The sequence below is a fragment of the Microplitis mediator genome, chromosome 1 (genome assembly GCF_029852145.1).
Source record: "Microplitis mediator isolate UGA2020A chromosome 1, iyMicMedi2.1, whole genome shotgun sequence".
Classification (NCBI taxonomy): Eukaryota; Metazoa; Arthropoda; class Insecta; order Hymenoptera; family Braconidae; genus Microplitis; species Microplitis mediator.
Window position 1 is genome coordinate 174,582 of NC_079969.1, and position 15,353 is coordinate 189,934.

At 26.7% G+C, this 15,353-nt stretch overlaps 1 protein-coding gene across 6 annotated transcripts in view; it reads left to right on the plus strand.

Annotated features, from left to right (window-relative positions):
- The window catches only part of LOC130675054 (RNA-binding protein Musashi homolog 2-like), a 40,529-nt gene extending 33,379 nt beyond the window's left edge, over positions 1-7,150 (plus strand). For all 6 annotated transcript variants that reach the window (XM_057480512.1, XM_057480546.1, XM_057480521.1 and 3 more), the window contains 2 exons: positions 1,147-1,387; positions 1,460-7,150. In XM_057480512.1, the coding sequence (XP_057336495.1) occupies positions 1,147-1,387; positions 1,460-2,287 (1,069 nt within the window). In that variant the 3' untranslated portion in view covers positions 2,288-7,150. The remainder of the gene's footprint in view (positions 1-1,146; positions 1,388-1,459) is intronic.
- Positions 7,151-15,353: the final 8,203 nt, after the last annotated feature.

Below are 15,353 nucleotides of genomic sequence, written 5' to 3' on the forward strand. Positions count from 1 at the left end.
AATAGTTAAGCTTTCAGATGAGGGTATATTGGAGGGAAAGAGGGTGCTATTGATCCACCAGCTGCGCGCTCTCTCACCCTCTCCGTACAACACCAGCACTAGCATCAGCACCAGTACCAGTACCAGCACTAGTACCACCAACAACATATACATACTACATACTACTACTGTTAAACTACGAGCTGCCGCAACTACTTGGTTAGACCTTCGGCCTTATTCATTCCTACAAGAAGCTTTTTCATGACTTTGTTAGACACTTTCTTCTTCTTCTTCTCCTTCTTCTTCTTCGTTTTCTTTTCTATATTTCACTAGAGAATCGATTTATTTTAGACGGTCTATCTTTACCTTATACACTTTCAATCTCCATGACAAGCGTTATTATTTTATACAAATAATAATGTAAATAAATTATGAAATAGGAGAAAAGGTTTAAAATTAATAAAAAATTTTTCACTTGTCATAATCATGTGAAACATATGTTAGATGTCCGATTATTCGTTGAGAAGACACTGACTCTCTAGTGGCGTGATTTCATTACTATCTTTACCTCTTTATTAAACTTTAAGTTTTTTTTAAAGCAATTGAAATTTATACTACACATATATATATACATAATACATGAATATATATAAAATAATTGAGACGTCGTGGATTTCTTAAATCGATGAATGCTGGCTCTGATTTAATTTGAAATTGTTTATTGTTGTAACTCAACTTGTGTTATTCATTACTATGGTGATTATTTACTGAGCGTCAAAACGTAAATAGTAGTGAGAAATATTGTATGATAAATGATGTAGATAAATATTCCACTGAGGACACCAAATTTAATGATAATTAATGGGCATACCTTAAACAACGACAAATAATATATATATTTAGTTTTATTTTTTATTTATTGTTAAGTATTTAGTTTAATTATAATTTATAATAATAAACAATATATATTTTATTAAATTTATCTAATAACTTTCCTCTAGGAGTATTAGATTATTAATATTGTTATTATTTTAAGTGGATCTGGGTTTGCTTGGATTTGGTCTCACAGTAAAAAATAGTGCACCTAAATAATATAAAAAATATATTTTTTACATAAATTTTAAAAATAAAGAAAATTTTTTTTTTTTTTTTTTTTCTATGTTTTAGCGCTGGCATGGAGGCTGCAAATGGTGCGATAGATCATGATTTTCATAATACTTTAGTACCAATAAATGGCAGTCATTCTGGTAGTTCTGGTAGAAGTACACCCAATAGTGGAGACCCAGCACCAGGTAAATTATTTGTCGGTGGACTTTCATGGCAAACGAGTAGTGAAAAACTTCGAGAGTATTTTGGAATGTTTGGTACTGTCACAGATGTATTAATAATGAAGGATCCCGTCACTCAGGTTTATATTATTATTATTTTTAAAATAAATAAATAATATTTTTATTTAATATTTATTTATTTAATGTTACAGCGAAGCCGTGGATTTGGATTTATAACGTTTGCTGAACCTGGAAGTGTAGACAAAGTATTAAAATGTCCAATTCACACTTTAGATGGTAAAAAAATAGATCCAAAACATGCAACTCCAAAAAATCGAGCTAAACAAGCAAATCGAACTAAAAAAATATTTGTTGGTGGTGTAAGTCAAGATACAAGCAGTGATGAAGTTAAAGCCTACTTTAATCAATTCGGTAAAGTTGAAGAAACGGTAATGTTGATGGATCAACAAACAAAACGACATCGTGGATTTGGATTTGTAACATTTGAAAATGAAGATGTTGTTGATCGAGTATGTGAAATTCATTTTCATACAATTAAAAATAAAAAAGTTGAATGTAAAAAAGCCCAACCTAAAGAAGCTGTACAACAAAGTGCATTGGCATTGGGTAAAAGAGTTGTATTGGGCGCATTAGGTGTACGTTTAGCGCCACAACCACAACTTCAAGTAGCAACAGCATCACAAATTGTTGCAGCACAAGCACAGGCTCAAGTACAGGCAGCAGCTGCCGCAGCAGCCGCTGCTCAAGTACAAAATGCTGTTGCTGGTTATGGTAAATTATTTGCAAGCAGTTATCCAGCATTATCGGCTTATCGATATGCACCATATCCAATTCCTGCAGCAGCTGTTGCTGCACCACCACAACCTCCAGCACCACCACAAGCTGGAGCAACTGCCCCACAACAAACTGCTGCCGCTCCTGGAAATCCATATCAAGGATATTCACTTACAAATGTTGACATGTCTAGTTTTCAGGGCGTTGATTGGGGATCTATGTATGGTATGGGTATGTACGTCTAAACCCAACAACATTATCAGTAATTCTTCTCATCTTGATTGACCCATTGAGTTTCGGGCCAATTACTAAAACCAGTCATTGTCATCAAGTCATCATCAACCTCGATGTCGTCAATCATCTCAGATCAACAAAATACTGACATCCATCACTGGATTTATCTAAAGCTGCAAGTCTGATTTTTAGTTTCTTTTTCTTTTTCTTTTTAAATTAACTTATTCTTTATAAATTTATTTTTTTATTATTTGAAAATTTATTATTCTGGTCTGAGTCACAATTTTTATTTATTTATTATTATTATTATAATTATTTTTAACATTTGGCGATACTTAATTAATTTAACGATTCGATATCTAGTTTAAAAAACGAATTAACTTTTTTTTTTCGTCTATATCTATAAATATTTATTATTTAATATTAAAACATAAAAGTGAGATATTCAAGTAATAATAATTAATACTGAAATAAATAATGAATCTCAGTATAATAATAATAATATAGTAAGCTTTCTTGAGCAAAAAAAGTTGTTTCAAGGGGCAAAAGCAATACTCTTTGATGACTTCCTTTAACCAGTCGTGATTTTTTTTTCCGTAGGAAGTTAAATAAAAAGAATAAGGGAGTGATAAAGTGAATTATGAAAAAGAAAAAAAAAAGTAATAATAATAATAATAATAATAACAAACAAATAATGAATGGAGTAGTAAGGACTGTCAATACCTACGTAATAAGTAATAATAACAATAATAATATACGTATATAAGTAAGACAATTGTTGTTATTATTATTACTTTTTTTATTTTTTCCGAAAAAATACAAGACAATATTTTTCAGCTCTCCATCGTGTATAAGCGTTTTTAAACAGTTAATTAATAATAATAATAATTGAAATCTTGTACGCGATAAATTAAAAAAAAAAAAAAATTAAATACAATCGTAAGGTATTAAAAGAAAATAAAAAAAAAAAAAGTGGGCGGCGGGTCGCGCGCTAATCAATTTAATGGATTGATAGAAACTAAGAATACTCGATAATTACTTAAGCGATGATAGATAATAAAATAATAATAATAATATTACTGTAAGACAAGATATAAACATTTGAGAATAGCTCATGTTGTTTTTATAAAACTGCTGACAATTAAACCTGCGTCTATTTATTTGCTTTATATTTTTTTTTTCTCAATGAAGAAAATAAAATAGCCGCAGGTATTGTTTACTAATCGAATGTAAGAAATTTTGAGCAATAAGTTAATTCAGCTATTTAGTTATTATTATTATTATTATTATTATTATTATCATTAATAAATAATTACTGTAATACTACTATATTTATGGTAGCTAATTAATGAAAATAATTTAATTTATATTAAAAAAAAAAAAAATACGATGAAAAATAATAAGATTTCACTTTTCCAAAACAATAAGTAATATCTTAATAGTGATATATAAATTAGCAAGAAAGAAAAAAATAAATAATAATTAGTTATTAAATAAATAAAAATAAAAACGTTCGAGTGATAGATATGAAGAGAAGAAAAAAAAATCGTAAGATACAATTAATATAATTAATGAATTAATTATTTATAATAATTACAATAACATTATTGTAACTCGCAACTTTACGAGTATTATTAATTTATAACAATAATAATTATAGTTTTACGTATGTATATATATATATATATATATATATATATACATATAAATTATTCTTAAAAATTATCATTAAACGAAACGTACTTACGGTCTTTCAATAATTGTGTCAGACCAAGCATGAGTGAGAATTTATTAAAAAAGAAACAAAGAAAATAAAAAAAAATTGGTATGTCAGGATGATAAAAAAAAAAAAAAACTAAAAACCAATCAACAAGTTTGTAAGCATGAGTGTGTTGATTAACGTACTGTGTGATCATCAGATCGTATTAGACTTTTAAATTTTAAGGATTGAAAACAGATGATCGTACTTAATCTTGTTGTTATTATTATTCAATCCAATTATCATCGATACAATAGTTACGATAACAAAAACCACAAACAAAAACATACAAACAATACATGAACATGACGGATACATAGGGTACTTCCTAGTAGTCTAGATTAGCCTTCCATTTTATTTCTTTCTTTATCCTCATTGATCTCCTTCTTTATGTATGAAAACAAAAAACGAAAAAACAAGAAAAAAAAAAAAATATAAAAACAATTTTCGTTTTTTATTTTTATTATTATTATTATTATTTTTTTTTGTATCTTGAGGTACAATATCAGTGAATGTCAACAGTAATGTGTAGATTAGATTTTGTCGCTAACAATAGTTGGGTATGAATATTATTATTATTATTATAATTATTATATATATATATCATAATATTTATATTAAATTGTTTATAATAGGTGAAGCATGCTGGTTGATTATCAATTTAATTTTTTCCTTCTTTACTTTTATTATTCATCCTCAGCACTATTATTATTATGATATTTTTTTTTTCAACTATATTATTTTAATTATTAAATTAAAAGAAGAAATCAGTTCAATCCGTAATTTTTTTTTGTCGGTGTGAAATATTATTTTTACATTTATTAATAACTATTATTATTATTATTCCAATAATCCTGCATTCCTGCAATTTACCGTCAATTCGAATATAATAACAATAATAAAATCTATTATTATTATTATTATTATTATTATTATTATTATTATAATTATTGTCACGATGTAACTAAACTGCCTAGATACTGTTGTAATTCTCTACATAGATACTAGTATTATTATTATTAATTATTACATATGATTGTGCATCAAGCATCGTAATTAATATTGTCATATTAATCTTTATTATTATTGTTATAGTAAGAAACATATAAATTATGCATAAATAACATGTACACAAGACATTGACGTTATAATATACAAATTCACACCGACAAAAAAATACCGACTACGTTAAAATGACGGTAGAATTTTCACGTGCAGGAATAAAGATAAGGAAAATATGTTATGGATAGAGATGAGGTGAGATGAGGTGAGATGAGGTGATGTGGTCCTGCACGTATAAAAAAGAAAACGAACCGAGCATTTATGTACACACAAGAAAACACACGTTCTCAAGGCAAGATGAGCCCTCAGGCTAGATGGGCTAGATGGGCTGGATATGGAAGAGTGTTGGGAGGTTAAACTTTTGATCCTTGTTCTTTTTTTCTCAACATTTATATATCTCCTCTATTTTATTTTCTATCTCTTTTTCTCTCTGTTATACTCATTGGTGGTACGATCGATCGTAACCAGAAAGGCCAGAGGGGCCAGAGAGTAAAAAGGGGGATGGTTTGAGCATCCTCGATTCCTGCGCGCGTCGAGTTTCTTCAGGACTCAGGATATTCAAAGGATCGAACAAAACCAACACTCCTCCACATTATTATTCTTATTCGTGCTTCCAACCACCATATCTTCCTACTTATATCTATACATATTACATTTCCTTACACTATTTATTTATTTATATACATACATCTTTTTTTTTTCTCAGCCTATACAGCGAGGCTCTGCTATTATACACTACTTGAGAACGTGAGTTTAACATACAGACCAGCATTATCATACATCATATGTATAATATACTTAATACACCACCAACTCGTATAATATACAAGGACAGTAATTTAGAAAAAAAAAAAAAAAAGGAATTAATAAAATAAATAATAATAATTAGTTTAAATGCCTAGTAAAATTGCCAATAAAGTAGTTAAAAATTTAGTAGCTAACTTTTCTGTGTATCATATATCCCTGTATCATCATCTTTACATATATCCTCAATACATTTTATGCCTTCTTAAATAATTTTACATTATTTATTATTATCATTATTATTATTATTATTATATCTCTGTATTATTAGTATTTTTAGATTTAACTCTATTATTATTAGTATTAGTATTAGTATTATTATTATTATATATTATATATATTTTTTTTTTAATTAGAAGCGAGTATTTATTATCATTTCCTAACTCATTTATTATTATTTTTCTGGGTGCTGTATTTGTGACATTGGCCTGTGTGTTTTACCAATGCCAAGTAGACTATTGCAGGATTAACTTGTTAACTGGCTTATTATACTATCATTAATATATGTGCAGTAAGTCCGTTAACTTGTTAACTTGTTCCTATTCTTAAAACTGTCTTCTAATCTATGTCTTTTTCGTTTATTTCAGTATTATAATCAGCAAGTCATTAACTAATTTTTTAGTTTATTTTTAAATTTCATTAAATTGAACAATAACTGAAAAGATATAGATAGAATGTGCCAATTAATTATTTGTTAAATTATTATTATCTTAAAAAAAAAACAACAAGTGCGGTTAAAGTTGCGTATAAGGCCAGCAGGAATTGTGTAGAGCATGCATTAGACTCTAGCACCTCTAACCAGCAACAAAATATTTTTTTTCGATTTTTATTTTTCGACTCCTTACAACGACCTTCAAACAACTCCAAAGTTTCCCTTGTAAATACATAACATATCCAAGCTGTGTAAGGAGAATAATGAAGAGGGAGTGCAAACTATATACATACATAGTTTATCATATGAATGTGTGTGTGTGTGGGTAAGAAAAAGAAAAAAAAAAGAGAGAGAAAATAAACGTGCAAATGTGTGTATAATCTAGATGCTCTACAAAAGCTTTTGGAGGTAACATAGTAGGCAGAAAGCTCTTTAGTAAGTTGATAAACTTGTTTTATTCTTTATGTCTTTGTTGGACACACTACCCGAGTGCCTTAACTATTCTTTTACTCAATTTTTTTTCCTGTTAAAAATAATTAAAAAAAAAAAAAAATTGGATATCATCTTAAAGGATAACAAAAAAATAAATATCAAAAGCATCATCAGGCTGCCAAGGGAATTTGTTATTTAATTAAGGTAAGAAAAATAATTATTTCAGTTTAGTCATACTGCTGTAGCTGTTGTAACAATAGTACTAATAATAATTAGTATTATTAATATTATTGTGTAGAAAAAAAATTTGTTTAATTAATTAGAAGTAATGATGAGTTTTTGTGTCTTGTTTATTCCTAATCTACAGTGATGTGTATCTGTGCTATTGAAACTAAAAGTGGAAAAGCTCCGAGCAGAGTTATGCCAACGTCTGAGAACTTGATATCGATTACTGTGGATGGATTCGACGAGATTACAAGATCATTTAATAACCTTCAGAATATCAAAAATAAAAAAAAAGTTAAAAGACTAACAACGATAATATTAAAAAAAAGTAGAGTAAGAAAAATAAAGGAGTGGACTAAATTCCTACCTGTTGGCACACATGTCAACACTTTACCTTCAAACTATACTTACACTCGTTATTCACTTGGTAATATCATGTAAATTACACAGATGCATGCACACATACACGTTTTGATTTACTGAATTAAATGTGATAACTTGGGACAAAAAAATCGCAAAAGACAAATTTATTTCCATTATACGCTCTGATCACCATCTCATACATATAGATAGCTACAAAAACTCCCATTAACACTAATACTAATATCAAGAGGATGACTAGTCGCACTTTGCATGCATTAAAGGAACGTTGCACTACACTAATAATATCAAAAATCCTTTTCTCCTGCCTGATAGTAACTCATTTTTGGTACTTAACAGCATGCGATAATAATAATAATAATAATTAATAATATATTAATTAAAACTGTGAAGGAATTTATAAGTAATTTGTCTAGACTACTATTTATCCAGACTGCATAATCAATTGGGTTGTGGATCTAATTGAGGAAAACTTTACGGTTTAGTAAAAAAATCATTTTTTTACTTGTTTTAAACATTATGATGATTAAACCGTAAAGTAAACTTTATTTGTCCTATCATCCCATATCATTGTCTCTAATTTATTGACAAGAGTGAGAATATATTCGGGTTATAATTATAATAATAATAATAAAAATAATATCAATTAGAAAAAAAATAATAATAAAACAATACAGAGACGTGTACGCAAGCCTTTACAGAAAATAATAATAATAATAAATAAATAATTATGTGACTTTTGATGTAACTTTGGACATGGGACCTACACGTATTCTAGTATTAAAGTTTCTATACAAACTCATCAGAGAAACAAAATATAAGATAAAATTACTAATAGTAATAACCGGTAATACAACCGGGTCTTGTTCTTCCAACATTATTATATATTAAAAAAAAAAAAAAAAAAAGAAAAAAAAGAAAAAGATAAAAAAAATAAATATTTAAAACTAAGAAAATAAATAAATAATAAAATCTTAATAACGGGTTTAACGATTTAGTAATTAAGAAGTTATTATTCTCAATGGTGCGTGTCTAAATTCATCGGATTTTGTGTGATGTATGAAACAATAATAATAATAATAATGATAATAATAACAATATATAATGGCAATAATGCACCGAAAATAAATAAAAAAAAACAGTGTAATATTTGAGGTAACATTTCAATTAAATGTCAATTAAATTAACTTTGGAGTAGATGATAATTTTTGGCATTATGTAGATAAATTATTATATTTTTTTTTTTTTTTATTATTATTGACGAGTATGAAAAAAATAATGAATGAGAAGTAATATAATGGTGCGTATATAATACCTCCGTTACACAGATCCGCTGTTTTTAAAAAGCATCATCTGCTCTAATAAATCCCTATATAATAATAAAATTTTCAATCACTTTATACTCTTTACATATTTGTAAATATATATTTCACATGAGCGTTTGTATCTGTATCAAATGAATTTAAAAAAAAAGAAAAAGAAATTAATAATTTATAGATATCCGTGTGTCTTACAGTAACAATAATAAGAATAATAATAATAATAATAATAATAAAAATCTAGTCAAAAAGCTTGAATACATTCCAGACATCGGATTCTATAAATAACTTGTTTTAATTCAATTTGTATGACTGTAAATAATGTCAACGTAAAATTTGGCGATTATTATGATATCAATAAGACATATAATATTAATAATAATAATATATATTTTTACAATCTTATCCAAATGCTCGTTGAGGCTCCTTTTAATTTTATTTTAAGTGATTAATAAAAAAAAATTAAATTTTTTTTATTCAATAATAATCTTCCATACCTTCTCCTTTTGTTTTCCCATGTGCCTAGGAGCATTAATAAATTTATTTATGTAAATAATTATGTATGAGTAGGCTTAGTAATATATTTTAGTGGATCCTAGTAAAAAAAAAAAAATAAATAAATAAAAAAAAAAATTAATAATAATTATAAATTATTAAGTAAAGGCAACTTTTTAAAAATAAAAAAAATTACTTAGGCTGTTTTTGATGTCGCACTTAGACGAGATCTTGAGAGTTATAACAAGTTTTGTGTTTAAATATAAAAAAAGTAAAATAAAAGTTTTTTGTAAAACTAAAGTGATCACAAGACTTGTCAAAATCTCAATTATGTCATAGACTGTAGTAAGTAGAAGCGTTATAGCTTACGTGATAAAATAACTAATAATAATAATAATAATAATTATTATTATTATTATTATTAATATATCATTAGCTTGTATTCGTAAATAATAAGTCACAGTAGTATTATCACTTTTTAGTTAAATGATGTGCCATTATTATTCCTTAGAAAATTATCCAGTCTTTATATTATAAAATAAATAATAATAACATTAATTCTAGTCATTGACGTAATAATAATTATTATTTACGTTAAAAAAAACATTTTAACAAATTCAAGTACTATTATTATAATTAAAAAAGCCTGGAAAATTTTCTCTTATGTAGTCACGTAATTTATTATTATTTATTATTATTATTATTAAATAAAAACACTGAATTAGTAAACTGTGTAAAAGGTTGTATTATATGTTATTTGTCTGTGTGGAAAAAAAAAAGCAAAAAAAAAAAAATGTTAAAAAAAAAAGCTTAAATTTTAGCACACACCAAGCTCGCCTTGCAAATGCATTAACCACGAGCAACGACTCAGCAACATTAATTTAAATAATTATTTATGTCTAAATGTGATAATAATAATTATTATTATTATTTAAAATAATTTTTCTTATATTTAAAATATAACCGTTGCTCAGTGGTCAATATTGAGTTTTGCAAACAGCTAGTCAGTCAAATTAAGTAGTAAAATACTCTGTAGTCATTAAATATACGTAATTTTTGTAATTTATTTTATGAGTTAAATAATACAGTAATTAATTAATTATAGTAAAAAAGCTAGAATAATAATAATAATTATAACAATTTCTATGGTGGTTGGTGGGTATGTCGGCAGTAAATATATAAAAGGCAAAACAAAAAAAAAACAGAACGAAACAGTGAAAAGAAATTTAAAAAAAAAAATATTGAGGACGAAAGTCGAGACCACCGAGTATTTACTACAGGTAAACTGGTTTTTATTGTACCTGTTGTTGTTGAAGACATATATATTAAAAAAATACTCTTATTCCACGCTAATCATTGCTTAATTTTCATAATCTACCAACTCAAAACCTATTTTTTTTATTTCAAAATAAGCTTTTAATTCCTTGTATTTTTTTTTCTTTTTTTTTCATCTATACATTATATATTATTATGATAACTTTATTTTTTTGAAATTTATTATTTAAGATCCATGTTTAAATTAAATTTAGATTGGCTTTTATATAGATACATTACCAAGATAGTCCTTTCTACTTAGAAAAAAAAAAAAAATTACTAAAATAAATTGAGAGTTAAAACTTAAATATTAATATAAAATAATTTATTTGTTTATATTTAATTAATGACCAAAGGATTATCTTGTTTATTTGAGGTAGTGATTGACACACGTAGGTTTTAATTATAATTAGCAGCCACGTTATTTTCACCTTTATTATTATTATTATATTTTTTTGGTAGCTCGATGGCCATTGTGGCTTGTTGATGTATATTTTTTTATATTTATTAAATTAATAACTAGAGACTTGGATGTGTAGCAGAAAGAAGAGAAAATCCTGTATGATGATGATAATCCTGACAACAATATTTCCAAGGACAAGGACTAAAATATATATATATATGACATTTAAAAGGTCATCTTTTGAAAAATGGTAATGGTTTTAACTTTACTCTTTTCTAGATACTTTATTCTGCTGATATTTGTATCGTAATTTTATTTTATTGTTATTATCGTATTATTAGAAAATATCATTATAGAAACCTATTATTCCAAATCCTAGATTTAAAAATAAAAATAATAAAATATTTCCAACGAATTACAACGATAAACTTTAGTAATAAAAAATAAATAAATATTATTCATTTTTTTTGTGACATGATAAAAAAATCTAATTAAAGACTTATTTTAATACGTCAAATAAAATAGGAATTGCTAGTTGAAAAAAATTTAATAAAATTAGTTAAAAAGTGATGAAAATCAAAATAAGATTGACTAAATATTATTATTAAAATATAAATATATGTATAAATAAATAATTATATATATATATATTAAAAATATGTATTTATTATTAAGCAGTATAAAAAAAAAAAAGAAAAAAAAAATCTGGCGATTAAGTGCTTTTATAACTATTTAACAAGTACAAATTGTACATAAAAGTAAATACATATTATATATATAGTATATTATATATATAATATTATTGAATACCATAAAATAAATAAAATAAAATTTAATTAGTTAACTAACTCCCATTACCAATAATATAAAGTAGATCAATAATAATAATAATAATAATAGCTATATATTGATTTAATGGTAATTGTAAATTTAGTATTTAGTTGGTAGTGAAAGTTTAGTATCTATATGTCAACTGACTATCATAAGTCTGACCAGTTCAAGATTGATCTGGCTGTACAAAAGTTATTATAAATCCAATTGGCTTAGTTATAGAAAAAGAGTATAAAGGAATAATATAAAAAGGTTGATTGGGTGATGATATATATATAAAGTTGAATGATGGTGAGTTGGTAAGCAATAGTGGGTGTGACAATGATGATGATAGAGAACCACCCGAGAAATAATACCAGGGTGACTCGACAGGGGGCGACGAATATAAGGGGATCGATATTGTGAACCCCCGCGGGGCACCGATCCCAACTCTCCAAGGATTCAAACCAGCCACCGCCATAGCCATCGCCATCGCTATCACCCTTACTCCTATACCTCCTATATAATATAACTTATCCTCCTTTTATTTTATTATTTTAGTCTTATTCGTCGTCTAGCTATAACATAATAATATTATACCAGATGGCCGCGGTTCCCACCAATGACGCTCGTCATTACCACAACTATTTTCCATCATTTTTAATTTTATTATTATTACTCAGTTGCTGGTTATTATATCATCTCAACTTTATACCTCGATTAAATAATATCCCAGAGCATCAGTTATCTGTTAATTATTATCACCAATATCTTAATAATAACAAACCTAAATAATGTTAAGATCAAAGGTAAGTTTAATTAATCTATTTTTCATTCCCTCAACATTTATATATATTTTTTTTTCATATATGTATCATGTAGTACTACTCGACTCTTAACGACGAAATGTCACGAATATCAGCCAAGTTTACTCCCTCGAGCAATCCTATCTCTCATATTTATAAACCTATCCATAAACAGCAGAAAACTTTTCAAGATATTTTATATATTTATATTTTAGTCACAACTAAATATAATTTTAACAATAAAATATATATTATTATTTTTATAAAAAAAAATAAATTTTATCATGAATTTTTTTCAAGGAACACGAAAGTTTGTATAAAATTATGTGAATGGCGTGATCGAAGAGCATCTAAACGATATTTTATATCCATGCTTCGGTTATATATATATACAGAGTTACAGTTATGGTTAAAAAAAAATAAATAAAATAATAATAAAAAGCAACGGATATGATGTGATAGAAATACGCTTGGATTTATTATATTCTCAGACAAAAAGTAACTTTATTTTATCCATCACCTGCTGTCTACACAAAATGTTTCCTTAAATTTAATTATTTAACATCAAAAACATATTTTCATATTAAATTATTATTATTTTTTTTTATAATAAGTAATAGGTGATTCGAAAGGTTGAAAATCGATATAATTTTTAGCATGTCATGTACACTCTGGTCAAGTCCCAGGTGACATGTAAGTACTTTGACCTAGATAAACCAACACACATAATTCTATTCACTAGTCATTTTATTTTACCTAATATAGTAATAAAAAAATAATAATAATAATAATGGAATAAAGATTAAAAGAGAATTTAATTAAGAAGTAGCTTTTAAGAAGTTTCCTTAGCTTTTGATCCATGGATTTTTTTTTTTTTTCATTTTTTTTTTTTGTTGTACGCTGAATAAGTTACTTGGAATGCGAGGAGTACTTTACCGGCGTCTCAACTTTTTCCACTTCACCCTGTTCAGCGCAACCCTCACCAATACTTATTTCTCTCTCTTTTATATATATATATATATATGTATGTACATATAAAATACTCAGCAGTAACCACTACCACTACCGTCGACGATGCTGTTATACGCGTAGAGGTCCAAGTAGTTACATAATGCAGTTGGGCGTATTGAATATTTTCTCCAGCAGTATTTCCAAGTAAAGTGATAAAGAAATCCTCTGGAATAAACTTTAATGCTCAACGTTTTTATAATTTTATATCAACATATACAACAATTTTTATAAATTTTTTATGATGAGACTAAAAAAAAATGTATTATTTTTTAGTATCCGCTAGTGAATCTGTCTTTTGGTATTTAAAATTTAACATTCTGTCTTGGCCAGACAGGTTATAAAATTGCATTCGCCACAGGGAGTGGACCAGGCATGCAACTTTCATCCCTTGAGTATATAGATATATATGTCCAGCTAAATAAAATATCGTCTGCGTAAACCGTCTGTACTTTTTTATCTCCACTACAAATTACTTTTATCATTTTAAAAACCAAACTCCTTTTCCAGATCCTACTATTTAGTATTAATCTTAAATATTTTTTATTTTATCAATACAAGTATCTACATAAATAAAGTTAATGCCCTTCACCTTTGAAAAATATAAATGTACTACACGCAAGGCCATCACATTAAACCAATGTCAGGGGTGTGGTTTCTAAACAACAAAAAAACTAAAAAACTAACGATAATTGTACGTATTGTAATTATTAAATATCTGATAAAATTAAAAGATTGAAATAAAAGTAGTGAATATGTGATGAAATTGGTCAGCCAGAACAAGGGAATGACCTCCAAGTGATTTAATCGACCGGTGGTACAATTCTATATCGTATATCGTATATATGTTGGGTGTAGTCTCTGACCCCTTTGACCCTATACAAAACCAGGACAATGAGTAGCAGAAAAGCAACAGCAGGGGAGTTACGAGGGTTACGAGGGTTACGAGGGTTACGAGTAACCGATTGCGACCTCACGCGGTTTCAAAGCCCAAAAATTCTGGTTACAAGTCTGGAGAACAGAAGGCTTGAGAAGGAGGCCAACAGCTTAAAATATATATATATTTTTATCTATAGAATTATTACAACAGCTCCTGTAAATTCTGCTTACCGAATAGTGGTGCGTTGCGATTGGGTTTCATCCTAAACGATTAAACTCCTTCAAACAGTTTATCTTTTAATAAATATATACCTAAACTTATAGATTTTAGCTTCATTTATTGAAATTCATTTTCCCCATTATTCACATATATATGTATACATCTATCATAATAATTAAGTAAATTGTTTTATTTTTTTGTTAATAAACGCGGGCTCGAGTGAACAAACGATAAATATTTCTACCAGTTCCTGTTATCCCAATACCAAAACGCGCCACCGAGATTTCTTCGCGACGAAACTCACAATTATTTCCTTTAGATCCACCTTTAAATTTTTTTATATTTTCTTACAATTATACCTAATCTCAATCCCTTCGTCTTTATATTTATAAAAAAAAATATATTTATTATTATTTTATTTGTTTTTTAACCGTTGAAATAAAAATAAAAAAAAGAAACAACTCAATTGTTACCTTTTTTTTCATCTTTTTTCTCATCGATATTAATT